The sequence below is a fragment of the Mycteria americana genome, chromosome 20 (assembly GCF_035582795.1).
Source record: "Mycteria americana isolate JAX WOST 10 ecotype Jacksonville Zoo and Gardens chromosome 20, USCA_MyAme_1.0, whole genome shotgun sequence".
Lineage (NCBI taxonomy): Eukaryota > Metazoa > Chordata > Aves > Ciconiiformes > Ciconiidae > Mycteria > Mycteria americana.
The window spans coordinates 5,337,776-5,365,324 of NC_134384.1; the positions used below are offsets into that span (position 1 = coordinate 5,337,776).

Below are 27,549 nucleotides of genomic sequence, written 5' to 3' on the forward strand. Positions count from 1 at the left end.
CCAGCGCCCCGCTGCTGTCCCCGCGCCCGCCCCTGAGGTGAGGTGAAGGCGGGGGGGAGGGCAACCGGCCGCGCGAGGGGGCGCGCGCGAGCGGGCGGGGCGGCGGCGGCCAACGGTCGGCGGCGTGAGGGGGCGGCGGCGGCGGGGAGGGCGTTGCTGTTGCAGGGCCGCCCCCGCCCGCGGGAGAAGCGAGGCGGGGAGGCGAGAGGAGAGGAGGAAGGAAGGAAGAAGCCGGCGCTGCTGGAGGTGGTGGCGGCGGCGGTGGTGCTGCTGCAGCCGCGGGCAGAGCCTCCCCCTCCCGCCGGGCCGGGCCGGGCGGGGCGGGCTCCGGAGCCGAGATGTCTCAGGAGCGGCCCAAGTTCTACCGGCAGGAGCTGAACAAGACGGTGTGGGAGGTGCCCGAGCGCTACCAGAACCTCTCCCCGGTCGGCTCCGGGGCCTACGGCTCCGTCTGGTGAGTGCTGGGAGGGGACGGGGTGCGGGGGTGTGTGTGTGCAGGGGGGGATCGCGTCAGGTTGCTGCCCACCCCCTCGGCCCCCGCCCGCTCTCTCCGCCTGGAAACCTGCCCCAGCTTGCAGGGACCCGCGGCGGGATGCGTGCAGGGCGGTCACCGCGGGAAGCAAAGCGAAGAGAGCGGGGCTTGCTTGTCCTCTGGCTATTCCTCCCCCCCAGCTTTTTACCAGTCTCCTGCAAGAAACACTTTTTCCCTCGGTTGAAGAGCGGTACTGCCGGGAAGCCGCAGTCTTGTCTTTGGAATGCGTCGGGGATTGCACCACATGGCAGGTGGCACTAAAACATTTTTGCAGGGGAAGATAATCATGTCCCAACCCCCCCCCCCCCCCCCCCCCCGAATGATCTCATATAGACATATTTCACCGTGCCTTCTTGCAGTTAGTAGGTGGGGGGTGGAGAGGGATGGAGACTGGCAAGTCCCCCGTAGCTGGCTGTGCAGAGCTGAGGGCCTAGCAGCTCTTGTCCCAGTTTCCTTCTGGACCTGAAGGGTAGATTATATTTGAGGCAATTATATTTTTAACTGGAATCTGTTGATAGGCAGGGAGGGTAGAGGGAAGGCTATGAGGGTTGTTTTTGTGTGCCTGACTTGCAACAGTGGGTTTACAAGTGTTGGTATTTTCTTGGCAATCGTAGATCAGTACAGGAAAACTTGTTTTATTGCTGTAGAATGACAGAATTATTGCAGTATGCACTGCCTGGGAGAGTAAAGTCCTGGTATGAGACCTGCAGAAATACGGAGAGCTTGAAGATAAGAGTTTAGTTTTTAATGCTTACCTAATAGGAACAAAACATATGACAGGTTACACGTGTGAAACACAATACTTCCTTAATTTGTAGTTTCTCTGCTGAAGTATGTTGGATCATTAAACATAAATTAACTGGGCTGTATACATTGCTTAATCTTAAATACAAAGTTGTATTTGAATCGGTTTGGCAGACTTTAGCAGTCATAGAGTAGAGCTGCATGAAAGTGTTCACAGCTTACTGTGTCTTTTTATTAAGAAATGTCTTCCACACGAACATTCTGGTTTTTGTTCTGTGTTCTTTGGCTCTGTCAAAGTGTGATCAGAATTTTCAAATGTGGGTGCATAATGATTACACAGCTGCTCTGCTGCTGTATTTGAGCAGGCATGCATATTTTTTCATTAACATAATGTGCAAATCTGTATTGTGAATATCATTTATGTTCTACCATAAGGAGGGATGCATAGTGCACTCTACTAGTAAAGAAAAGTTGTTTTGCACGTGCTGCAGTTTTCAAGAAATAAAGTTCTCAGCTGTTCTTACCCTACTGTTACAAAATTGTTGGTAAGTTCAGCTTAAATCACATGCATTTCTTAAAACTGCTGTACCTCAAGTATGCAAATGCTTATATTTCATAGAAGACAAAGGCTGGTCAATTCTAGTAGCAAGATTAACCAATGTACTTGCTGAGTTTTTTTAAAATAGAAGGGTTTAGTTCTGGTGACAGAAGGGCCTCGCTGCCATAGCTGATAAATACCTCTGTAAGTGCCACTGAGTTACATAAGCCCCTGAATGTAATAGGAAATTAATTTGCTCAATGCGTTGTCCATTGTATTTTTAAGGTTGACCCTACACAGTCTAGCCCATTCCTCTTGTTTGCCACCTCCCCGCAATCTCCATTGTGCGTGTGGTACTTCCAAAGTTTGTTTTCACAACCAATAACTGAAGTTTGCATCATGAATTTCCTGTTTTGCTGTGTCAAAACTTTCGAAGATTGTGCAACTGTGTTCAGACCAGATGAAACAATTTTGTATTGGAAGCAATTACAGACATGTGGCACATGAGGCTTTTTGCAATCCATGTGAATGGCTTTCTGCATGTTCTTCTCAAAATAGCTTTCAGAAAAGATACAGTTCAGAAAGACTAGTGATGTGGAAAGTACATCAGAATTAAAAAAAAAAACAACAAAAAAAAACCTTGCATATATATGTTACTTTATTAAGCTGCATACGGTGATGCATAGTATTTAGGATATTCCTGCAATGACTTGTTCTGCTCTCTGTCCCTTTAGAGATTTTTCTCCCTAGTAAAAAAGTTCCCTGGTTTCCTTTGAGACTTTGCCTTTGGTGTACCTCTGTGTTGGGATAGTAAATTGCGGGGTTTTAACCACCCTGAAACTGAATGGTTAAATACACTTCCGTGTATGTCTACTGCATTATTATATTAGAATGTAGCAAAATGATGTATTGTTTATTTAGTTGTCAAGGTGAGGTATTTAAAAATGAGGAATTTCTAGAAAGTGGGGGAAAAGTTAATAAAAAAGAAAGAATTAAGCCAGCAGATGATTCATTTAGACTATGGAGCTGTCTGCTGTAGGCTGCTTTAAATCTCTAATGCGAGTATGACTCGGAACACCCTAATAAAAGAACCTGACTTTATTTTGTAGTCAGTGGATGGAGAGAGAGAGAGGCATTTTCTGCAGGCAGCTTAAGGTGCACAAGGTATGTGCTTAAACTTAGAGCAAATATTCCACTGTTTTTGGAAGTATTGTGTGTGGTGTTGGAAGGAGGATATTCAAATAGCCAACTCGGGTGTTTCTCAGGATCCGTTTTAAAAACTGAAAGCATGTGGAGATGCAAGTAGGGATTTGGTTCCAAAACTTCGAGAAACATCGATATGGATCCTCAGATTTTTCATTACGAAGTCATGTAACAACTGCTGTGACATCTGTTGTGTGAAATGCTATTTCATTTATTCTTGCAACAGTTTTGTATACTCATACAACATAGTCTTTTGCATGAAAAGGATTTTGTAATCAGGTCTACACTAGAACACATGTGGGTTCCTGAAGTATGAGTCTTGTAATACTTCACATAAGGAGGAGAGGGGCCTAGATAATGCAGCATCTTGCAGTGGGAAGTTGCTGAATGGAGATGGGATCGATCGGTGGCTCACAGTTTAGCTGGAGGATTGCTTCGTTTCTTTTATGTGCTGGAGGGAAGTCTTGGCAAATGGCATTAGTTCAGCCAGCTCTAAGCTAAGCAGAGAGGTGTTTTGACAATCTTTGCCATCAGTTTCTAAAATCTGTGAAGGCAGTCTCGGTATACTCGTAGGAGTTTACTTTGTCGTCATATTTTTTGCAGCAGTTCTTTGTATGTTGTATTGATACCTTTGTAAAAGAAGGGTTTTGGTTTAATTGCTTTGCAGGCTGTCTGTATTGCCTTATTTAATTTGGAAAGGAATTGAACAGCCAAGACTTACTCTTCCTCACCATCTTGCATGAGAATCTTTTAGCTTTTTTTGTTTGTAGATGGTCAGGTCACGTGGCCCTTCCAAAACCTGTGATTTCTTCCCATTTTGCCCCACAGTTGTACCAATGCTGACTCTGAATTTCCTGTGTATTATGAAGATACTGAGATAATTCCCCTCTTTTTAAACTAACAGAGAAATACTATGGATTTAAGAAATTTTAAAAAATTAAGCTCCAGAAGACATGAAATAACAACCCTAAATATCACCTTTGTAGTAATAGTTCCTCTGTGGATTTTTTTTTTTACCAGTGTGCGTCTTTAGGCTTACTAATCCCTTATCAAAGTGTGCAAGTGCCTCCAAGTATGTATGCGCTTGGAGGGACAAGTGCCTGCTTCTCCAGCAAGGTGTGGCAGATACATGAGGAGTGATATGAAAAGAACTGTAAACCTGTGAGTGGGATGAAGCAGCCGTACAGGTAGGATTAGCAGAACACATGTGAGGAAGGGGGATTGAGCAGGAGATGGGCACGCACAGAAAAGCTGTGAGCAGAGCTCTGAAAGTGAAGGCAAGTAGTTTGAACTTGATGGGAACTTTGTATATTAAGAAATGAAATTAGTGTGAGCACAGCTGTTCTATAGGGAGATTTTTATTGCAACTTTCTTAGAAGCCAACATAGCAGAGGAGAATAAGATTTACAACTTTTTATAGTGTGTTGGGAGGGTAGCTGATTGAAATGCATGTATAGACTGAACTCAGGAGTGACTGGTGTTAATGATAAACTGTCAGGTGCTAAGAACTGTGTTTTTTCGCTCTGTAACTAGGGCTGCATAAATTAACTCCAAAGGTACCACTGAAGAGACGCAGTTAGGTTGGGTATTTGCGTAGGCGCTAGCGACGAGCAGCGTAGTATTTAGCAAAATAGTCTTTGCACAAAAATTAGCATGCTGATTATCTAATGTTTAAATAAATTGCACTCAGTAATTCTCTGTGTGCTTCAGTTCCTCAGACTGCTTCATGTGTTACTTCTTAGAAGATGTAAGTTGAATCAGTGGATAGGTTCTCTAAAATAAATTGTTTTATTCTCGCTCTTATGTTCTGGATTGAATTCAGGTTAGCTCAGAATTGTAGTTTTAGCTCACTTAGTGAGATGGATGCAGTTCGTGTGCTGTAGCACAATACTGTGTAAGACCTGTTAAAAACCATGGAAGCTGTGATAAATTCTGAGTTTGTGCTGATCTTGTTTTAAAAGGGATTTAAAACTGTGGATCATGCAATTTTTTCCAAATTGGGCTTTTTTAGCTGAAATATGATCAGTGTAATGCAGCTGTTTTAAGTCTGTGATGAAAGCCAGCTTAGTGTTCTGTCAAACGTTCTGCAAGATGACAGCTGTTCTGTAGCTCTGTGTTCCGTACTCGTGAAAACCATTAGGCAGTTATCCGTATTGGCAGAAAATTGCTCAGCATGCCTTTATCTGTAGGGAAATAGTTTTTAGGCCTCAAATGTGCCTGAACTTAGAATTCTTCTGACTTCAAGAGTAACTCTAGTTTGCGAATGTGCAGTAATACAAAATTTTCTTTCCTGGGCTTGTGCACAATGTCGTTGTGCCGGTTAAACAGTGTCTCAGCTCTGCTGATTGCAATTCTCCTTGGAGGTTGTACATCTAGTGCAGCGGAACAATGACTTGATACGACCCCAAAAATGTCATTAAAAATAAGGTGAAATTGAATTTACTTTGGACTCTGAAATAGCTTGTGATACATCTCGTGGTTCTGAAATCTTCTGTAAAGAGGATCTTGTGGAAACCAAGAGAGAGATCTGACTGTGTAGCTGTGAAGGTGGTTAATATGCAGGGGATCCCCTTCTTTTCAAGATGAAAGAGATACTGGTATATGCTGCCTTTTGTACCTGAAATGTTTGTAAGCTGATAGATTCATGACTAATTCACAACAGCATGTGTTGAATTATGATGACTAATCTTATTTTTGCTCTAAGTCCTAGAAAACACCTTGAGTATCATTAAAATATTGTCGTATAATTACAGCCTGAATTAGGTATGTTTGTATGTTGCAAAATGGTCTACGTGAGGCTTAAACAAATTGAATTCTATGTTTCCTGAAGTGTTGCAGCTTAAATATCGATATTCTAGTGATGTGTGAAGACTTGCTGAAGATCATTTGAAATCAAGATTAAAAAAATTAATGCTTAATGGCTTCTTTTGTCTGCCCAGGCTGAGTGAGGTGTAAAGGGTAACTCGTGTGTGGAAATGGTTGGTAACGGGCATTCTTTGAGACAGTATGGTGTAGCTTGAGTAATTCGATTATGACAGTTTGGTGCTGCTGTAATCTTCTGTCTGGCTGCATCTTCGTATCTTTTCCGGAGAGCTCTTTCCACTGTGTGCGTGCAGGTGCCCCTTATAGAGAAGGAGACACTCTTCTTCCGTCGTGCACAGTGTGTTTTTCCATTCTCTTGCAGGACCCAGGGGAAGGATCGCTGTTCATAGAAACAAGCTTGTATTTTGTTTTCTATTTCTCATAAACCTCATATAGCAAGTTTCCTTGGAAACTGAACAACTTCGAGATAAGGGGTCTTTTTGCAAGTTAATTCCAGTTAGTTGCTTTAAAAATAAATGGCAACTACATTTATTTCAGATAGCTGCTTTGGCGGGGGTGGGGCATGAGGGTTGTATATGCAGTTGTGGTTTTGTTCGAGGACTACTTTTGTGACTGGTTTTGAACTTTCTGTTAGTTAAGCTGCTTCACGCTTTACATTTATGAATTTATAGCTTTCCTTCTCACTTGATGTTTATCAAGTAGTGCTTACTCCCTTTTAAATGGAAGCAGGAGTTTGCCCTGAATCAAAATGCAGCAGCAGAATAAACAAATGTTGTCCTTCTCTTTCTCCATTCCATACTTTCCCCTTGTCTGTTATCTTGAATCAAGTGTAACCTTGATTTCACATCCTCTCTTTCTCCTCCTCCTTCCTCTTTGACAAACCAGAGCTGTTTTAGGTAAGAACATCAGAGAAGAGAAGAAAGAGGAGTAATTTGTTTCACAGCTGAATACCTACATTTCTTTAGTTCTTCACATGTAAGCCCTAAGCTCTGGAAGATTTTACGCAGTGTATCAGAAATTTAACATAGTTCTTCATGTGTTAAATACTTGGTTGTTTCAAAAGTATAGGGCTTTTGCTTCTTAATATTATAAATAAAGAGGTTGTAATAGGACTTACTTCCAAAGATGATTTTGCAGCACAAAATATCAACTATATGTATCTGAAGTTACCAAATCAGATGGAGTTAGTCTTCATGGGTTCGAAGAAGAAACATTATTTATATGTACAGGTTTTATGTATAAATTTCTGCTAAAGGGACAAGTTTTAGTAATGTACAGCTAAATGTCATTTATTCACATGCATTTTTGTGTAACAGGAGTTTAGGATTAGATGTGATTTACCAGAGAGGTTTGATTTTTAGCTTCAATTGTGATTAACAGCCATCATGGTTAATTTTATTAGGCACAGGCCTTGGATTTTTGTATGGACTTAAACCATAAAAGATAGTATCTTGAGCGTAGCATTTTGTGATGAAGTGTGGTGTATGAAAATATGTTTAGGAATACAGATCATATTTACAAGTACTCTTCCTCTCTCCAGAGTTTTATTGCCATATTTATGTTTAAGAGCACAAGTGTTTTTAGACAGAAAAATCATAAACATTTCTCTCTTTTTCTACAAAATTTCCCTTTACTGTGTGAACAAGACTCATCTTGTAAATGCTTTCTGTAGAAACCAACAGTTGTGTAAATATGTGGGGATTTTGGGTGGGGGTGCAGGTTGTGGACCAGGATGCCTAGAAATTATTTTCATTGCAGAAATGGGTTGACTGTGACTCAGTGTCCAGATAGCTGCCATCTGGAGTTGCTAAGTATGGATTTGAAGGTGTTTATAAATAATTCCTTTTGATAATTTGATTACTCTTTATTGTAGTTCTGCCTTTGACACAAAAACTGGGTTGCGTGTGGCTGTAAAGAAGCTGTCCCGACCATTTCAGTCTATCATCCATGCCAAAAGGACCTACCGAGAGCTACGGCTACTTAAGCACATGAAACACGAAAACGTAAGTGGAAGGAGATGGTATGAAAAGGTGGTCTAAAGTTGGACTGTCCAGGGAGCATCCAGCATGATTGCATTTAAGGATCTTGTGGCATACGTTTTTCTCATACAAATACAAAGCTTGCAGTAGTCCAAGGGATTATGGTTTTAGGAAAGCATGCAGATAAACCCCCCCCCCCCCCCCCCCCCCAAAACTACATAACCAATTTTGTATTAAAAAGTCTTAATATTTCCTAGAATAATTTGGAAATTACTGCTGAGCAGGTTCATGCTGTTGTAAGGATTTAGGACACAGGTGATGTCACTTACATTTTCCTGCTCGCTTGCTGTAGTAAACTGTAATTTTCATTAGTTTAAGAAAAATTTATTTTTAAAAAAAGAAAATCTCAAAGTTTGTTGTTTAGTGTCTTCTGGAGGGTTTTTCATTTTTGTTTGTCTTGGCTTGCCTATGTCAGAAGGATGTGGAGTAGATGTTCACTAGATTCCTGTAGGTAAAATAGGGAGGAAAAAAGGGTCGGCAGGGGGGTGTGGGAATCGGATGGCTTTTTGTACAAGCTATCCACTTAAATAATCAACAGGGAAACAAAATAGGATGTGGCAAATGTTATATTGAACTGTGCTGTATATTGTCTAACCATTTTTTGATATAACTTCCATTTGGTATAGAAAACAGTTGGTTGACCACTTCTGTGTGTTTGTGGCATTAACACACCAACATATTTATATTGCACGCTGTTTGGAGCAAATATGACATGCAATTGGAGCAAAAAGTCTCATAACCTGCCCTCTGTAGAGCTGTTGGAATGTAAAGAGGAAAGGAAGGCTCTTGATTTCTTTTGTCCAAGCAAACTCCAACTCAGCAGAAGGGAAGTACTGTTTTGGAAGTGAGCTGCGCAAACCTAGGACCTTCATCTAGCACAAAAGGCCAAACAAGCCTCATTTCATTGGAAGGTTCTCCTCTGAAGCTCTGTTCAGGACTTCTGTTGTGGCAGTGATGGTTGCGTGTTGTGGCTTGTAACCACCGCAGTCAGCAGTTGGTATCCCTTAAATCTTCCTGGCGTTTTTAGTGTGGCTAACATAATTGGAACTTTTGATGCATATATGTACTATTGTCAACAGTACTTCCTCAGTGCCTCTGTACGATACCACTGTCTCAACAGTAGAGGTAGCATTTGATCCTGCTTAATATCCATCCCCTGGAGTTTTTTCTGGACCTTTTCTCATAGCTGAGAGAGTCTCCCAACAGGAAAGCTTTGAATATCTGTTATCAAAGAAAAAAAAAATTCAGCATATCAATCCATTTTGTCTAAGCGAATAAGGTTAAGCAGTGAAAATTAGATGGTGACTGGTGCTACAACAGTTCTATGTCTAGCACTCGCTAATATTTTTGGATTAGTATTGCAAAGAGCCTATGTAGATTTGAGAGTAAGGGATGAAAGGAAGTTAAGTTGTTTATATATAGAAATATTTATTATCAGTTCATCATACTGTCATCTATCTGTGGGAAGTTTATCTAGGTTGCGGTTTAAAAATCCTGCAGATGCAGAGATGTTCAGAGCCAGTTCAGGCAGGCTTACTAGTGCTAGTGTGTTGACTATTCAGATCTCGGTTCAGAAGTAAAACGCTTGGGTTTAGGTGGCACAGAACACACCAGCAAATCTGGAGGCTATGGCGGCTTAAGGGACTTGAGCATGGGATGGTTTTCTATGTGCTGTATCTAGTCTGGTCGTGATGATCTTGAGCAAAAAAATGGATCTGCAGAGCACTCGAGTGTGTCTGTGTTGTACCTCCAAGTTCCAGGAGGCCTTGTTAGCTTGCGTAAAGCACAATGCTGAGCAGATAGGAGAGCAAATGAGTTTGTTGTCGTATGAAGAAATTAATAAGCTCTGTGACATCCCAAAATGCTGGGAGGGGAAAGCCCAAGGTTAGGGCTTGGGTTCTGAATCTGCTGGTGTTCCCACTTCTTTAGAAGCGAGTCAGTGATGCGCTGCAGAATAACTGTATTTAAGTGTTTATGAAACTCGATGGAAGATATGGATAGTTTGATAGTGTGCTTTATGGTGTAGCAAAATAAAAATGATAAATGAAAAAAACCCTGAAATCTAGATAGCAAAGTCAGTTTTTGTCTTTCCGTGCTAAACTGCATGGATAATGTTGATTTTTTTTTTTTTTTTTCTGTAAAAACTGATATGGAAGAGTCCACCAGAGAAAGAAACAGTAAACACGAGAATTATTATACAGGACGGCTGTGAATGTTAGAGTTTGAATAAGATACCTGTCTAGAAATGGAGTTGCTGCGATGTGTATCAAGAGAGACAGAAAAGTGTTCATCTCTCTTCAGTTTCCTCAATAAAATGCAATCTATAATGTATAATATAGATTAGACAGAGGCTTTTATTTCCTACCCACTTGCTCTTTTCCAAAAACATAGTGTAGGTTCCTCAAAGATTTTCTCTTTAATGCTCTGCTTAGAGATAGCGCAATTGATTCTGACATCCTTGACAAGTGTCAACAATAGGATCAAAAGGATGGTGCGAAGGGGAACGCAGGAATCCAACTTGTGGTTTCATTTGCACGCTTGAACCATTAGTGAAGTTGCTGAAATGTGCATGATGTTTGTGTATCCGAGACAAGCGAGATGCTGACTTAAAAAGGGAAGAGGAGTTTTTTGGAGGTGGATGAAGAGAACCTGTCCCTTTATTTCATATATTCATAAAATAAAATATTATTTGCTATTAAGAGAAGGAAAATAAGGTTTCAAAGCACATTCCAGTGAAAATTAGAATAATCTTTATCGACCAGATGGATTTTTTAAAATGCTGTAAATGACCTAGAAGATAATTATGAGATAATAAGGTATAGTTATTCTTTTCCACAAGGTAACACATGCATATACGTTTACTCTCTACTGTTAGAACAGCTCAGCTGTAAAATGAAAGGTGGAGTAGCTGTTCTTTGGGCAGAAAATACAAATGACAGTGTGAAGCTGTTTGTGAAAATTGGGTCTTCATTGCATTGCACTGTTTTCCCAACTTATTTTCTATTGTAGTCATTATTATTCATCGCTTGTGTCACAGATCCTTGAATTTCTCTAGCCATTACTCAGTACAAGTGAAACAAACACAGCCTCCCAATTCTTATTTTAGTATGTAGTCAACAGGATAACTAAGAATTGAGCAGGAAGCAGTTTTGTCTGGTGGCTGTTTTTCTGTTTTTCTCATCCATTTATTTCCTGAGCAAACTTTAGTTGGTTTTTGAAATAAGGTATTCTAAATCAGCGTTTACACCTGCCTTTTGTTATGGCTCCTGTTTGATGCTGTAAGTGGATGGCTGGTGTGAAAAGACAGCTGTATATTTTTAACCTTAATATTTTTTTAACATGAGGATTGAATGTTTGTTTCTGATCTTATATGAATACTAGTTTGTGTACATCTGAATGATTCATGTAGTTGGACACGAAACGTCTACTGGAATGAGTAGTTTCTATTCCACAAAGGATCTTATTAACTGTATCATACTATACTATGAATGTATTTCACCCATTTTTCACTTTACTGTTTTCTTTCTAGGTGATTGGTTTGTTGGATGTGTTCACCCCTGCCAAGTCACTAGAAGAATTCAATGATGTGTAGGTAACTTCTCTGAAGACTGCAACAAAACATCTTTTGAATCTTCCTTACCTCTCCCAGATTGTTATAGAAATATTTGCCACCTTAATTTGTCTGCCGTCATTCTCAAACAATTACGAATTCCAACACAAAAGATACTAGGACATCCTAAGCTATTGGACTCTTCAAACTTGTTCACTTGTGTTTTATTGACCAGCGCTGTAAGAATCGGCGTACTAATCTGCTACGTTATTTAAAGTGTCGTGAGCTGTATTTCATTCAGCAACAAGCTTTGGGACAGTCAGCCCTGCTACTGGAGCTTTACAGAGAATTTTTATCCTAATCCCATTGAAGGGATTGCTTCATAGCCCATGTGTTTCCTTTTGTTCATAGGTACTTGGTGACACACCTTATGGGAGCAGATCTGAACAACATTGTGAAATGCCAGAAACTCACTGATGACCATGTGCAGTTCCTCATATACCAGATTCTTCGGGGACTGAAGGTACTTGCACCTGTCCTACCTGAATGTTGATAGCTCATCAACGGGAGGTGGAAGTCCTTGATGAATGTCATATCCTCAGAGATCCATCTGAGTACATAGTGAGGCTTCTGTAACTTTCCGAACGTATCGTAGGATAACTTATTATTATTATTCCTTCCCTTCATACCTCTTTGGAGCTCTGTATCAGTAAAGATATGTATCATTTAAGAAGATATTTCTATACACTCCTATGGGCAGAGTCTGGAAAATTATGGAGTAGGCTGCCCTCTAATCTGCTCTGACTATGAATCTTCCATTTCTTCAGTTTTGTTTACTTGTGTTGTTCCACTGATGGTGGAAGTGCTCCTGGGTGTTCCTAAGGAGAGACAAAGTGAAATGCCTACTTGAAGCCCGTAGACACACAGTCGGTTCCTTCTGCAGACAAGCTATAGCATTTGAGTTGTGTGGGTCGGGGTAGGGCAGCATTGTCTAGTGAAGAAATGAGAAGGAGGCTACTTGAACTGTTATATAAAATTTGTCGGTTTGCCTTACAGTACATCCATTCAGCTGACATAATACACAGGGTGAGTATTTATCCTAAGATTGCTTTCTGTACTGTCTTAAAATGTCTTTAAAAAATGTAGCACAGAATCTTACAGTGTAGTACCTATAGAAATAAGAAGAAATTTTCTGAGAATTATTTCAGTTAAACAGTCAAAAGGTTAAACATGGGGAGTGGTTGTCAAGATCTGTAGCTTCTGTTCCTGCCTATGTTTGACTTGCATCTTTGTGAAATACAGTCTTTATTTGTTAAATATATATCTAGAGGACTGGTGTTGCAATAAGCCTTTCTGCATTTCTGCTTACGTGAGACCTCTGAGGACCACAGAAGAGATAGCTGATCTGGGATAAAATAACTTTCCCAAGTATGGAGAGTTGATATTTACAGCCAGTTAGAATCTATTTTCTATCTGCATTTGCATATTTATCTATTTTAGGCTTGTGAAGCAACATATATACTGCTGTTAATGCTGATGTTATTTAATTTTTTAGGATTTAAAACCTAGTAACCTAGCTGTAAATGAAGACTGTGAGCTAAAGGTAATGTAATCACAAGGTCTGATTGGTTTGCCTATGATTTGAGTGAATGCCTTGTGGATGTTCCTTGGAATTAAAGGGACAAAATAATTCCTCATGGAAATACTTTTGTGGCCCAAAGTAATAATGTCCTTCTCAGCTGTAAGAGGCTGTAAGGATGTTTTTTCTGTATCTGTTCATGTGTTTTTAATGAATCATCGTGGAAGTGAAGAGTTAACAGCTTTAGTATGGGTTTAGTTATTTTAGAGAGGGGATACCGAGACGTAATTCTGATTGTTGAGTCCTACGCTGTTCTAGGCTAGTGTCTCTTAACAGGTTGTGAAATTTAGTTTCATAATCTGCTTTTGCAGTTGCACCACCTCTCCTCCACCCAATCCAATAACTGCCTAGTTATTTGCTCTAACTAGTTTGCGTTGTTCCACTGCAGTAGTTAGTGGATGTCTTTTCTGTTCTGTAGATTCTGGATTTTGGCTTGGCCCGACACACAGATGATGAGATGACCGGGTATGTGGCTACCCGGTGGTACAGGGCTCCTGAGATCATGCTGAACTGGATGCATTACAACCAGACAGGTAATGCATTTAACTAACACAAGGCTTTGCAGTTCTTGAATTTTGGAAAAAAAAAAAAAGAGGTTGTCCTCTGTACGTGCTCCTTTCCATTTGATCGCATAAGTTGGCAGTCACGGTAATTAGGCTTCAGTAAGGGTGATTAAAAGAAGGAAGGCATAGAATTAGTATTTGAACCACAGTCTATCAGATCCACAGTCTATCAGATGTAAGTTAAGAATCATTGTGATAGCGTTCACAAGACTTCTTTAAACTTGAACCTTTGAAATAGCAATCAGCAAAATATTGTCAGCACTTGCCCCTTATTTTTCCTAGCACAGTGGTTTTTTAAGTAAGTGAATGGAATATATCTGGATGAGGAGAAGGTGTGTTTCTAGGAAGCTGCTGGGAATTCGCTGAAAAATGTCTGGAGCTATGGTGTGAAGAAATGCTAAAAAGTACATAAATCTCCCTTGCTTTCCTCTCTCCTTAGCCGCTTCTTCACAGAATCACAGAATCATATAGGTTGGAAAAGACCTTTAAGATCATCGAGTCCAACCATAAACCTAACACTGCCAAAAACCACCACTACACCATGTCTCTAAGTACCTCATCCAAACGTCCTTTAAATACCTCCAGGGATGGCGACTCAACCACTTCCCTGGGCAGTCTGTTCCAATGCTTGATAACCCTCTCGGTGAAGAAAAATTTCCTAATATCCAGTCTAAACCTCCCCTGGCGCAACTTGAGGCCATTTCCTCTTGTCCTATCACTTGTTACCTGGGAGAAGAGACCGACCCCCACCTCTCTACAACCTCCTTTCAGGTAGTTGTAGAGAGCGATGAGGTCTCCCCTCAGCCTCCTTTTCTCCAGGCTAAACAGTCCCAGCTCCCTCAGCCGCTCCTCATAAGACTTCTGCTCCAGACCCTTCACAGTTATATCTTCCTTACAATTTCTAGTATCTTTTCAGGAACACACTGTGCTTCCCTACAATACTTCCAGATCAGGCACAGAGAAGAAAAGCAAATGCTGAGCATAGTTCTTGTACAGGAGAGCATATGGATCAAAGAAAATAACATTCTACTCTGATTTCATACTTCATTACTTTTTCTTCTTTTCTCTTTTCCTCTTGCATGTGTATGGACTTGTCTTGTATCTGTAGTGTAATAGTTGGTGGTTGTTTGGGTAGAATTTAAGTAAGGCCATATGCAAATTTGCTCCTCAGAGTTGTCTTGAACAGGTTTTTTCCTCTTTGATTGTGTAGACTCCCCCTGGCTCTTTGGTGTTTAATGCACGTTATGCTCCGGAAGGAAAATGTGCCTGATCTAGCATTCTGTTATTTGGACAAGTCCTAGACGACGTAGTTACTGAACAGTATCGGTTAGCTTGCAATGTATCTTGGATTGTTTCAATGCCATAAGACTATTTAAGGATAAAGTTGTTTGTACTTGTTGGATAGGGTGATTCTGTTGAGACTTTATTTTTCTGCATTACGTTGTTTTGTTTTTTGTTTTATTTTGTTCAGTTGATATTTGGTCAGTGGGATGCATTATGGCTGAACTGTTGACTGGAAGAACATTGTTCCCTGGTACAGACCGTATCCTTTAAAAGTCATGTATTTTTTGAAATGGAACTCAGAGATCTTCATTTTCACATACTTCACGAAAAAAGAAGTTCTGGGTTTGGTTGTGGTTTTTTTTTTTTAATTTGTTTGTTTTTAAATTAATGGCTTCTTGTACTCACAGTATGATGAGGTGAGTTCTTGATTTTGCTGCACATGAAACAATCATAGTGTGCAAGAAGGCAAATCTATTCCTCTTTATTGTCTATTAGCATCACTGGAATTACTCACATGTTGTTTGTTTCTGGGAGTTACTTTCCTTTAAGTTTATTTAAAATTCATTGTTCTTTGAGTTTGTAGAAAATAACTGCATGGAGTAGGCTGTCTGCTAAGAATCCTCTCATGCTTCAGGTTTCTAGCAAATGTGAAGCATCCCTTCTGGCCTCTCTTCTGTATCCTGGTGGTATGCTGTGAAAGCAGTGGGTTTGCAGATTCTTCAGTGCCAAGGTTCCCATTCCAAATTGCTCTGAAATGTTTAGGTTCCGCTTCCATGCTTGGAGCGTAGGCAGTTTGTGAGCCGTCTTTTGCTGTATGCTTGTATTGAAGTGAGAAAGATCACATCAAGATGTGAATAACATCTTTTCAAAATTATTTTTTTGCTGCACCAAAGTGGGCTGGGTAGGACACTTTGGCAAATTTATGAGAGCACTTTGTGAGAGTTGGTCATGATTTTTCCCCAGGAAATTGGAACTGAGACTCGATGCAGATTGTTATACTTGCAACATTTGTTTGTTCAGCCGCCCAATGTATAGGGGTAATTTACTACTGGCAAGATTTTTCATTGCCTAGAAACTGGACTTTATTTGCCAGAGAAAATTACATTGCCCACCTTTTACCAAAGTTTATTCTTTCAACCACAAGTTTCTTTATTTTAATAACTTTTATTTATTTATTAGTATTTATATCTGTTAATTCAAATACATTAGCATTTGATTAAAAGAAAACTAGTGTTGGAAATGCTGGCCTTCTGTGTACTATGTAACTTCTGGAAAGCATGTAGATTATAAAACTCTTTGGTGGCGGGGAAGGCTTTCATTCCAGTTTTGACAGTTTCATCTCCCTTTTCAGTGTGGTTTAACTTTACCCTTTTTTCTCTTTTTCTGCCTGTCTCCATCTCATAAGCTCTCTCCAAATTTGTTGAACTTGCTGTACTTTACTGTTTAGTCATCTCTGCTGTCTTTTTCTGTTGTCAGGGCCAGAAGCAGAACTAACATGAAAGTGGCTTAGAAGCTAGAAACAAGTTGCCATATTTCCATTGGCTGATTTAGCACGTATAATTCGGTTTGGGCAGATTTTGTTTGTTTCTGTCAAGTAAAAATGAGAGATCAAGAATTGTTGATTCAAACAAAGCAAAAGTCTTTAAGCTGTTGCCACTGTTTAACCCTAGTAATGCTTTAGATTTAAAAAATCTTGATACATGTACATAAAATATTTGTTAAGAGGATTTGCGTATGTAAGAAATGCTTCACAACGTGTTCTTTAGTAATTGAACAAAACAGTTATCTTCCAAGCCTGCAAAGTTTTTTCTCCAGCTGCATTCTTAGCGGTGAATTATAGCCAATAATACCCGCAATGCAAAATAAAGTTTACTTTTAGGATCTAAATTGTTTGCTTCGTCATATTAAGATACTTTACTAATTTATCTCTCCTAGCAGATGCTTGTGATTCTTTACCTTAATAAATGCTCAATTTCTTTTGCAAATGGTAGTAACGCTTTTGAATTAAATGCTTTTTCTGTTCTGAATTGCTTAGATTTTAAGAAAAATAAGGCCCAATCCTTTCCCATTGTAGATAAAACTTTGTAGTACTATAGTTCTTAGGGTTTGTGTGTGTGTGGTTCCCTGCTTTAAGTAACGTATATGCTGTTTGATCATGAGGTTAGAACTACAAGAGGAGCGGGGCTGGGTTATGAATCTTGTTTGTGCATGTAACACTCATCCAAGGATCTAGAAAGGCATCAAGCTGTCAGCTTGCACTCTGGTTTTGCTGACATCTAAAGGCAGCAAGCAGAAGTAAGATAATGATGGGTTCTAGCTTCTTCCTGTCTTGGAAGGCTCTTTGAAATCTTTACATATGCATGATTTTTGGAGAAAGTTTTAGGAATTTTCCAGATGTAGAGCCTGTTGGGTACTTCTGGACCCTTAATAATGTCTTTGTACCCACAGATCTGCTGAGGCCTGTGTTCCTCCTGCAGTGTCACTATGCAATTGCCGACTTACTGACTTTGCAATTAATATTAAAGTGCTTAATTCACGGTATATTTACCATGCTTCTGGTAGCCAAGGATACAATATATGCAAATCCACTGCAGTTCTAGGGAATTCACTTTGCAGCTGGAGGCAATGTAACTGCATTCTGTGTGTTCAGGAAGCTAGAAACCGCTCCTGTTTGACAACTGAAAATTTTACATTCTTCTTGCTTTTTGGTCTCAAGATGTTAATTTTCTTAACTATATAGCTTCACATTTCCAAAATGGAATAGATAGTGACAGAATAGGTAATGCCTTCTCAGGATGATCATCCTCCTGTTCAGACGATTCTCTTGTTTGAAATATTGGTTCCTTTCACCAAGGATTTAGCAGAAGTGGTGTGATGTTATTTACAGTCCATCAGATATTTCTTTATACAGCCCAGAGATGCATATATTACTTGTAAGTGGCTTCAGTACAGGCAAGCTGTACAGTTAATTTAATCTGGTAAGTAGTAAAGTTGTATTCTGTGATGATGATCTTCAATACCGTTTGTGATGATTATGCCACTGATAAACTAATGCTGAATTTAGTTTTAGGTTCTGAAGGACCTAATCTGTCAAGATTCTGAACATGCCTGTCACTGACTTAAAGCAAGAATTGTAGATAGTATTAGAAAAAAAACAGTTATTAATATGGGCTTAGCTCTGCAGGATTGTTATGATATTCCTAACTTAAAACTGAATGTAAGCTAATTGAATTGTTCCTGTTGTAATCTACGGGTGGAAATATTTGGATGAAAGATGGATTTCTAATATGGGTACAATCTCTGCCAGGGGGGGAGCAAGCTTGTGGGACAGACTAGTCAGAGGCAAAAAAGTTGAGGTAACGAAAATCAGAGTCCTTCAGGCTTTTAATGTGAGGATCAGCTAGAGGCTTTCTTTTTGTTGTTATTGTATCTGTCTTATGCCAAGATCAGTTTCTGTTAAACATGTATATTCTTGATTTTTTTTTTTTTACAGCTCTTGTAATGTGAGTGATTCATACAAATAAGCAGGAAAGTTGACTTTGACAATTTGACTTGCATAAAATGATATAAAGTATAAATAAGAATATCTTGAATGTTTTGCCAGTTTTCTTTTTCTGTATGTTTTAAGTTGACTGTATTCCCTTTAAACTCTGAAGAGTGTTTTTATTACTATTTTTATTCAGTAGTATGAGACCTCCGTGATCACTAACCAGTCTGAAATGACATATTCTTCTGATACACCTTACTCTTGCTTGTGGTGGCAGCTAAAACAACTTCTGAACTTTGCTTTGCCTGGATAAGCTATTGCAGTCTTGCGATGCCTGCTACTGATGGTGATGGCAGGTTGTTCTCTGAATTTTAGAGTCACTGTGACTCGTCAGTCGTTGGGGGTGCCTTGGTGACGGCATTTGGGGGTTGCATGCTGCGCTTTCCTTCTCCATGCACATGCGTTTGTTGGTTTGTTTTTTTTTTTTTTCTTTTGCTTTGTATTTACTAAGTCTTTTTCCTGTCTTTAATTGCTTACGGCTCATTTCTCTGGGACGCGGTAGGCCCTGTAGTTAAATGAATGCTGCAATTCAGCGGGTTATAGATGGCAGGCCTAAAACTGGAAGCAGGGGGTGGGTTTTGGCATGCCTGTGGCAGTGCCGGTTATACATTCAGTGTTTTCTCTGGTTTATCTGAGAAGTCGCTGAAGTATATTACGCAAGTATCTTCCAATAGCAGTTTTCCCTGGGAAGAGGGCTGACAGCAAACTGGGCAGCAGTATTGTTGGCACACCTGGTGCACATGATTTTAAATGCCTTTAAAAGAATTTAAATACTTAAACTGAGGTATGGCATGTGACTTGAGGCATGCTGGCAGTCTGACATTTGCACAACTGTTTCTTGCACAAGAACGAGTGAAAGGTGTAAGGGCTGTTCTAAATGGCACTGAAGAAAAGCCAATTTAAATGAGCTAATTGTGGTTAGTATAGCACCCTCTGCTAATTCTCTTACACCAGTAGATGTACTGATTTCATTTTAAGCATTTTAAGCATTGACAATTAAGAGTTGGCAATTCAGCAGCTAAGCTAAATCCAACTAGATACATTGGATTTACTCTTAGGTTTGGAGTGGGAGCTGGCCAAGCAACCTGAGAAGTGAGAAATTAGTTCAACTGTTCTGACAAAGTAGCATTTCCAGGGCTTTTAATTCATTTCATATGTAAAGCTTTAGACCGAAGTTTACATCAAAAGACAAAGGTTTTAGCAAAGTATCGGTGATTTCCTTCATATACAGCTTGCCAGTATTACAGGAACTCTGAGGCTTTTTTAAAAAAAAAAAAAAGATATAATATTTGAAGTGCTTATAGTATTTGAATTAAAATACGTTCTAACAAGGAATTGTAACTGTATCTTAAAACATCAGGAAGGCATTGATCCCAGAAAAAACACTGTCTAGAAAGTGAACTGTTCTTACTGAAAGGAAAATGTATAATTAGTTTGATATAACTTTAAGGGCAAATATAAACATTGCAGACAGTCTGAAATCACTAGTAGGTTTTGAAGGGCAGCATGGAAGATAATTCAGAGAAGAAAGGAGATTTATTATTTTAATGGTTTTAAAAAGACCTTGTGTCTCCTTACTATTTTGAGTTTTAGACATATGACTGTGTATTTAGTGGATTATTTTTTTTTCCCCTCAAGTGTATGTTTTGTCACCTATGCCAAATATTTAATTTTTCTGCCTTGTTAAAGAGGGCAGCTCAGATTGGTATGTGGCCTGGTGGAAGCTCTGTTCTGGATAAAACATTCTTTGCACCTGCAATGCTACGTCCCGAGAGCTTTCTACACAGAGATTTTAAATCCGAGCCCACGTTCTGTTCTCTCTGCTGCTCCAGCGGGTCTGTAGGGCAGGGGGGTGATCCAGGTGCTTTGGCCTCCTGGCCTGCTGGTCCCCGGGGAGCTGGCGGGGGCGAGCCCCTCTGCCCGCTGCATCGCCCCGGCTGCTCTGGGCCAGAGAAAGGTGCACCCCACGTTCAGGGTTAGGGACGCTGAAGGTCACGAGCAGGGTCCAGTCGTTTTCTTACTTCCTAAGTTTTGTAAGTGGCTGAGTTACCTTGGAAGGTGTTCACAAAAGGCCTTGGCTTTTTTTTTTAATATTAGTGCCTACACTTTTCAGCCTTCTGCTTTACTTCATCTGTCACTAACGCAACCTAATCCTGCTAACCGCTTTTACTTTGGTGTGGGGCCTGAAAGGGTGAAGTGAGCATGTAAACTGATCCTTTGTCCTTTGCCAGGGGAGCAAAAGCTTTGACTTCTGCTCCACAATAGTTAAGGATGCAGTGACCGATTCAATGCATGTGGTGTATTTGTAGACGAGTTGTTCGATCTGTCTGATGCAGACAGAGCTGTGTTACACGGGGGTATTCAATTGTAAACGAGAGGAATGAATACGGTTTGCTTAAAATAGCTTTTCAGTTGAGGCCTTGGCAGGCATTAACTTTCAACATTAATAGGCTGATATGTTGCGCTTTTCATTTTGATTTGTCCCAGCATTTTCCTTTATGGTCCATCATTAGATATTGATCAGTTGAAGCTCATTTTGAGACTCGTTGGAACCCCAGGGCCTGAGCTTTTGAAGAAAATCTCCTCAGAGTCTGTGAGTTTACACTTTGATTGTAATATCTGCCCTTTCGGAAGTCCCAAGTTTGTGTGTTGCCCTCCTGTAGTCTATCTATAGTATGTGTTGGGATTTATTTTCTGTTGTTTTTCTTCCTTTGTCATTCTTCGCTCTTGGATGGCTTTGAGTTCTTATGCTGTGTGTATCTGATCTTTATGCCTCTTACCTCTGCCTGTGGTATGATTTCTTCCTTCCATATTCTCATTTTACTGCTTCGTGACTTTTCTTTCAGTTTGTGGGTTTATACTTCGTGATACGTTGTATGATCAGATGCTGCTGGGGAAGTATTTTTCACAGCTAAGAGCTTAAGGCTCGTCTCAATTATTATTTCTCCAGATTGCCTACCCAAGGATCTTTCTTAACAGGAGCAAGCGTGTTATCCTCTAAACACACGCAGTCCTTTCTGTAGTATGATTAACTTCTGAAACGCTACTGCCACCATCTTTGTTTTTGTAGCATAAAATCCAAAATGCCTTTTAGGTGCTTTTATGTGGCAGCTGTTTCCAGGGCACACAGCATATAATCTGCTGAGAATATAACTAATTGTGCCATGTATTTAAAGGGTATTGCTGTGTGGGGCCCTTTTATCAAGGTAATTGCAAAAAGCTTTCAGCAGTCTCCTTTTTAAAGGGTGACCTCTATTTTCAGCCATACTGCCATTTCTATATTGTTCTAATCTTGAATTGTGAACTTCTGCAAAGACAGTATTAAATGGCATTTCTTTTTACCTGCTTCTGAAGGCGAAGTGCATAAAAGAGCAAGAGATGCTGTAATGGTACAGATTATCAAGTTAATGCCTAGTGAGCAATGAACTTCCATAGAGGTAACTAGCATGCTTTAGCAAGTCACTCTGCTGTGTCTGGTACGTAATAGAGGATCAGCGCGCTGGAGAGTGATGATAAGATTATTTTGTCCTGCAGCTTATGTTCTTTTTCATGTAGCAGTGACGGGAAATACGAAATGCGAGGTTAGCCTTGAATTATATTTGATGAAGGCAGGCATGTGGTGCAAGTTGGAATCAATTGGTCAACTTGCTGAATATCACACCAGTTTAAAAAGCCCTGGGATGTTCTACCCTTGGAAAGGTTAGAACTGAGTAACGCAGGGTGCTTTGGGTGCCCTGTGAACTGACCTTAAGGGTAGTCTGGGATTTGAAGTACAGGGGATTAGCGAGAGATAAGCTTGAAGGTTGATGAGGTTAAGCAAAAGATTAGTTTGCATACGTAAGGTTGAAGTGGGTCTTTTTTCTTTTTTTTTTTTTTAACATTGCACAATAAAAAGAATAATTGCTCCTGGGTCCAAATCAAGAGTCTGTTTAAAAAAAAAAAAGGCAGTAAAGTACTATTTCTACTAATTTTTTCCATTGTAGCAAAAGATACAATGATAGCAAAACTACTAAGTGTTTGAGGGCCTTTAGTGTGTCACTGTAACGAATTCTGTTTTTCTGCTGCATTACTTCACTTGCTCTTACTTTCTCTGTCTGTTCACTGACATCAGCTAAATTTGTCTTATGCAATGCTAATGTTTTGCTAATTTTGCATTTATTGCCTTCTGTCACCTCACCCACGTATCAAAGTGCATTCAAAGCTGTTTAGAAGGAGGTGTCAGTTGTGAGCCGATTTCACTTTGCACCACAAGGAACTTAAGTACTTTCTATGCAGCAAGAAAAAAAGCTGGTAACCAGTGCAGAGGATACAATTTTTGTTTCTGTTTTAATTTTTGTTCATTTTCCTGAGGCTGTCCGTAGCTGCAGCAGCCTAGGAAAATTTTTGAGGAGTAGCTTCAGCCAAAGGAAACATCTGCTCTGGTGGCTTAAAACTGTTGGGAAATGTGAATGCAACCGTGTTGTAGTGTAATGCTACTTATGGCGGACGGAAATACTTTCTGTACTGACACTGTTACCAACTGATCAGTAATTCTGCATTGTTTTAAGTGTTCACTAGTGCAATTGCTAAACTTTTCACAAGTAATTGAAAAAATGAGTGGACTCTGCCTGTTTGGCTTTTGCCTTGTGGTTTGCAGAAGAGATGCTTTGTATGCAGCTGTTTTCTGTTTAAAATGGTTTTTGCACTGTTTTTAACAAAGCCCTTGACTAGGCACTTAAGATATTAACCAGCTTCAGCAGATCATGCGTCTGACGGGAACACCCCCTGCATATCTCATTAACAGGATGCCCAGCCATGAGGTGAGACCTGAGCAGATGAGGGGGGTTTGCAGGGCAGGTCTTCACTTGCAGTGTTCGCTGCTTCTGTAAATGATATGCTCGCATGTGGCATGGGGTGGGCAATTAACTACCTGCTCTTCAGCAAGATTTTTGTACTAAATGAAGACTTGAGATTTGGACAGTGCGTACTCAACCACAGACTTCTGAGACGCAGGAGAGCCTGGATGTGAGTCGGTTTTGCATTGTGTGCCATGTTGTGCGGCTTACCAACAGACGCCATGCTGCACGCAGCCTTACCGGGACTCCAAGGCAGTCAGCTCCTGCAGCACCTCTTTGCTTTTCAGTCTTGCATGAACCCCAAATAATGTCCGCTCTTCCTCCGCTGTCCTGAGTGGCCTTTAGCTGGGAAGGGATAACAGTGATGGGCTTAGTAAGTACCAGAATGAGTAAAGAGAAGGCGAAGTGAGGAGACTGTAATAACCAGTGCTTCAGGATGATTGAAATGTACTCTGTCTTGGTGGCTGGTTTGCGTTATACTTCAACAGAGTATTTATTTCCACAGGCAAGAAACTACATTCAGTCTTTGTCTTACATGCCGAAAATGAACTTTGAAAATGTGTTTATTGGTGCCAATCCTCTAGGTAAGGCTCGCTTTGTAAACGTCATGCTCTTCCTGAAGCTGAAGCTAGCGTGTCCTGGGACACCGAGACTTTTCCCAAAGTTTTGGTTTGACTGCAGAAGTAGTTCGGAACAGAGCTATGTCCCGTTTACAAAGTATGTGTGGGCTGAGGGTATAAGAGGAAGAAATTGTGGATGATGGGTGGGTCCTGAGAAACTACAGATTCCTCATATACATTGGGCTTTTATGAGCTTACATTTCAGAATAGTGTCACACAGCTCACTATGTAAAATCCTTTCTTTTCTGTTCTGGTGCTTTTGCAGCTGTGGACTTGCTAGAGAAGATGTTGGTACTGGATACAGACAAACGAATTACTGCAGCAGAAGCGTTGGCTCATGCCTACTTTGCTCAGTATCACGACCCGGACGATGAACCAGTGGCAGACCCCTATGACCAGTCTTTTGAAAGCAGAGAACTTGAGATTGAAGAATGGAAAAGTGAGTTTGGGGGACGGGAGAGAGCGCCAACCCGCTTTCCTTGCGGTCCGTTCCATAGCTGCAGTTCAACTAAGCCATGGTGGTTGGAGGCACAAAAGACTGATAAAAACGTGGGCATCCTGTTCGTTCTGAGGTCCTTAACACCGAGTGAATCTATCACGTGCTGTGCACATAAGGAGCGTAATCCCTGGTCACTAATTATCACTATGAGCGTACAAACATGTAGGTGACATAGTTGCTCGTGTCTTTATGTTTTCAAACTTATTCACATCTCCTCAACGCTCTGGAAGTATCTTTCATTGTGTATGTTAGCCTCTGAGAACAGGGTAACCATTCTTTTCTTTTTCTTCTTCTTAATTAAACCATGTTTGTCGCTTAAAATAGCGTTAGAACCTTTAAGATTGTTGCAGGTTTTCTTGCACGAGGGATGTCTTTTAGTACTGCGGATTAAGTGTCTGTCACGCTTTTCCCACCAGGCCTGACTTACGACGAAGTAATCAGCTTCGTGCCGCCACCGCTTGACCAAGAGGAGATGGAGTCCTGAGAAACTGCTCTCTTCTGTTTGTCCCACTTCACTGTGAGGGGAAGGCCTTTTCATAGGGACTCTCCAATTATCGTTCAAGTGCCTCGTCACAACAATATTCTCCTTGGTGGAGGGGTTTTGTGTGTGTTGAATTGGGGAGGGTGGGGGGAGGGAAGGAAGTTGAGTCTATGTAAACATGCTGCATGCTCTCTTGTATTCTGTGTACAGCCTGGGGCAAGGCTCTGAAGACCTCTTTGGACTGCTCTTTAGTCCTTCCAGAGTAACAGTGCTCAACCAGTTTGCACTGCTGGGGCGAGGTGGGGAAGCTGACGTTTAAAGTTTGGTTAGAATCGTTGCCATTTATCAATTCTTCTACAATTAAGTAACCTCAAAATAACGGAAGTTGTTTGATAGGCTTAGAGTCCTCTGTTTTCTTCAGGACTGAAGGTGGGGTTGAGGGATGTCCTTGTTCAGTGCCAGCTGGCTGATTTACATCCAGATCTTCCTGGTACAGCAGAATGTCCAGGCCTTCTAATGTCTGATTCTTGGAACATGAAAAGGTTTTGTTTGAAACTGTAAATATGTTTGTGCCTTAAATGAATGGGGAGAGAGGGGAAAGGAAGTCTGGAGTGGAAGTCTCTGACCCACTGTTTTTCAGGGTGAAGGCTCCCAGATAGCCAGGCACGAACTCGATGTAATCAGGAAATAACTTTCCGAGGCAAGAGCCCCTACCCCTGGATTGAGTATTCCTGTATTTTTCCCTCTTCCCCTCCTCTCGTTCTGAGGCTTCCCAGCATTAGCTCCCAGGAGACGGAGGCTGGAGAAGATTCTTGCTAGCCACACGTTTGTGTATTTTGTTCCTTAAAAGGTGGGGTGTTGTTGCATGTCGTAGCTGTACGTGCATGTAGAGCTGCTTGATTTTTGTCGTTACTTTTGTGGGGATGGCACTGGGGCAGTTAAATAGTCAGTGAACTATTTTACTGAGTACCTCAGCCAGTGCCACGAAATCACAGCATCCTCCCTCTTGTGCTGCAGCTCGTTGTGAAATACCTGCCATTCTGGAGGCTTTGGCGAGGAAAGGATAAAATGTACGGCATAGAAACATGCACCTTTCTCTTTGTCTTCTGACCGCGTGGTTTCAGAGGGGGAGAGCTTGGGACGGAGGGTTTCTTGTGAGATCAAATGTAAAAAATGTTCTTCAAAGAAACAACTATGGCATCTTGTGCCAGAACTTAAGTTATTTCCTGAAAAGAATTTTTTTTAGAAGTATTGGAATCCAAAGCAAAGAAATAAGCATGCATAAAACCACAATCTCCCTTTCACTGTCTATATCTATAAATATAAATATTTATATATATATATAAAAAACTAACATTTACTAGAGGTTTTTTTTTACCCTCTCAGATAAGAGCTTCTTGGCCGTTTCTTAGCAGGTTGATCTCTGCCTGAGGAAACACGAAAGGGAGTATGTTTGAATCCAAACATGGTTCAGATATTTTGTATTTTACAGGACTCTGCGTGACCGAAATGCCCAGAGTTAGACACTGGCAGGAGGGAGGTTTCTCAGCACGTCTGTGTGCTAGAACTGTACCTGGGGAGCTCAGGAGCCCGATTTTAGGACTTGTGGAGGAGACGTTTTCAGACATTTATTTGTTGCAGGCATCCTGTGTAGACAGCGTACCTGTGTATGTGAGGAGAAAGGCTTTTGCAGTATTTTGTGTTCTTGTGACCTATGGGATGGAGAGGAACTGTTTGTAGTGTTTTTACCCCGTGTTTAAAGAGGCAGCACAAAGGGATGGGACACGGATGACATTGATTCTTCCTAGGCTACTTTCCAGTGATCTCTTCAGGTCAAACACTTAATAAAAGTCTGGGGTGAGATGAAGAGAGCAGTTATTTCGTGCTCTGGGATAAAACTCTCCTCAGCCCAACAAAATCAAGACAGAAAACCTCCCTTTTCTGCTGGACCAGCAGTCCAGGTATTCAAATGAAAATGTAGATATACTATGTAAACCTACAGCAAGATTATTTTTATCAGCCATTATATGTGTAGATGCTACAGTGTGATTTCATGCGGAAATATTGCTAAAGATTTTTAAAAATATAGACGTTGTGTGTGCGCGTGTGTGTGTGTGTGCGTCTGTGCGCGTGTGTGAGTGGGAATGTTTCATTCGGAGTCCGTGCTCTGACGGGAGCCCGTGTGGCATGCACTCCCTACCTTCAGTGCAATGCTGTTCAGCCCCTGCAGACTGAACAGAAGGACGCACTTCAAAGAAGAGATCTGCTATTTTGTTTCTATCCATGAATTTTGCTGTAATTGGTTATGCCAGATAAGATGTCACAATACCACTGGTTAAAAATAAAACCTATTTTTCAGATTTACTGCGCTGATGGTACTTATAAACCTCTTCGCTGAACGGTCAGTTTTGGCACGGTGTGAGTTCCTCCCTCACGTCGTACGGGAGGTACGGGATCCGCGTACGGGATCCTGTCTGTGATGGCTGGGGCGGGGGGGCCAAGGCCGTCTGACTTGATGACTGACTCTCTCTGCTGACACTGGGCTTGTGTCCGTATTTGTCCCAAGTGAATTCTTTCAATATAAAACCAGCTTAGAGTCTGACCATGAGTAACGGACACAGAAAAAAATATTTTTATTTTTTGTTTAGTATA

The 27,549-nt window shown here is 40.8% G+C and overlaps 1 protein-coding gene across 5 annotated transcripts; it reads left to right on the plus strand.

Moving 5' to 3' along the window:
- Positions 1 to 27,257, plus strand: MAPK14 (mitogen-activated protein kinase 14). 5 transcript variants are annotated; one of them, XM_075521536.1, is made up of 13 exons: positions 2 to 454; positions 7,714 to 7,843; positions 11,409 to 11,467; positions 11,841 to 11,952; positions 12,486 to 12,515; positions 12,985 to 13,032; positions 13,487 to 13,601; positions 15,103 to 15,174; positions 20,976 to 21,055; positions 23,193 to 23,261; positions 23,803 to 23,881; positions 24,183 to 24,356; positions 24,833 to 27,257. In XM_075521536.1, the coding sequence occupies exons 1-13, from the start codon at positions 339 to 341 to the stop codon at positions 24,898 to 24,900; spliced, it is 1,152 nt and encodes a 383-aa protein (XP_075377651.1). In that variant the 5' UTR covers positions 2 to 338; the 3' UTR covers positions 24,901 to 27,257. The 5 variants fall into 5 exon arrangements, with proteins under 5 accessions (XP_075377654.1, XP_075377651.1, XP_075377653.1 ...); XM_075521539.1 differs by lacking the exon at positions 15,103 to 15,174 and having other exon boundaries at positions 1 to 454; XM_075521538.1 differs by lacking the exon at positions 20,976 to 21,055 and having other exon boundaries at positions 3 to 454; positions 23,182 to 23,261.
- The last annotated feature ends 292 nt before the right edge of the window (positions 27,258 to 27,549 follow it).

Excerpts from the sequence above, each read along its gene's own strand:
- MAPK14 (XM_075521536.1), top strand. The coding sequence starts at position 339 with ATGTCTCAGGAGCGGCCCAAGTTCTACCGGCAGGAGCTGAACAAGACG. Across the intron at positions 12,516-12,984 it reads CAGCTGACATAATACACAGG|GATTTAAAACCTAGTAACCT; the intron begins GTGAGTATTTAT and ends TTAATTTTTTAG. Across the intron at positions 23,882-24,182 it reads TATTGGTGCCAATCCTCTAG|CTGTGGACTTGCTAGAGAAG; the intron begins GTAAGGCTCGCT and ends GTGCTTTTGCAG.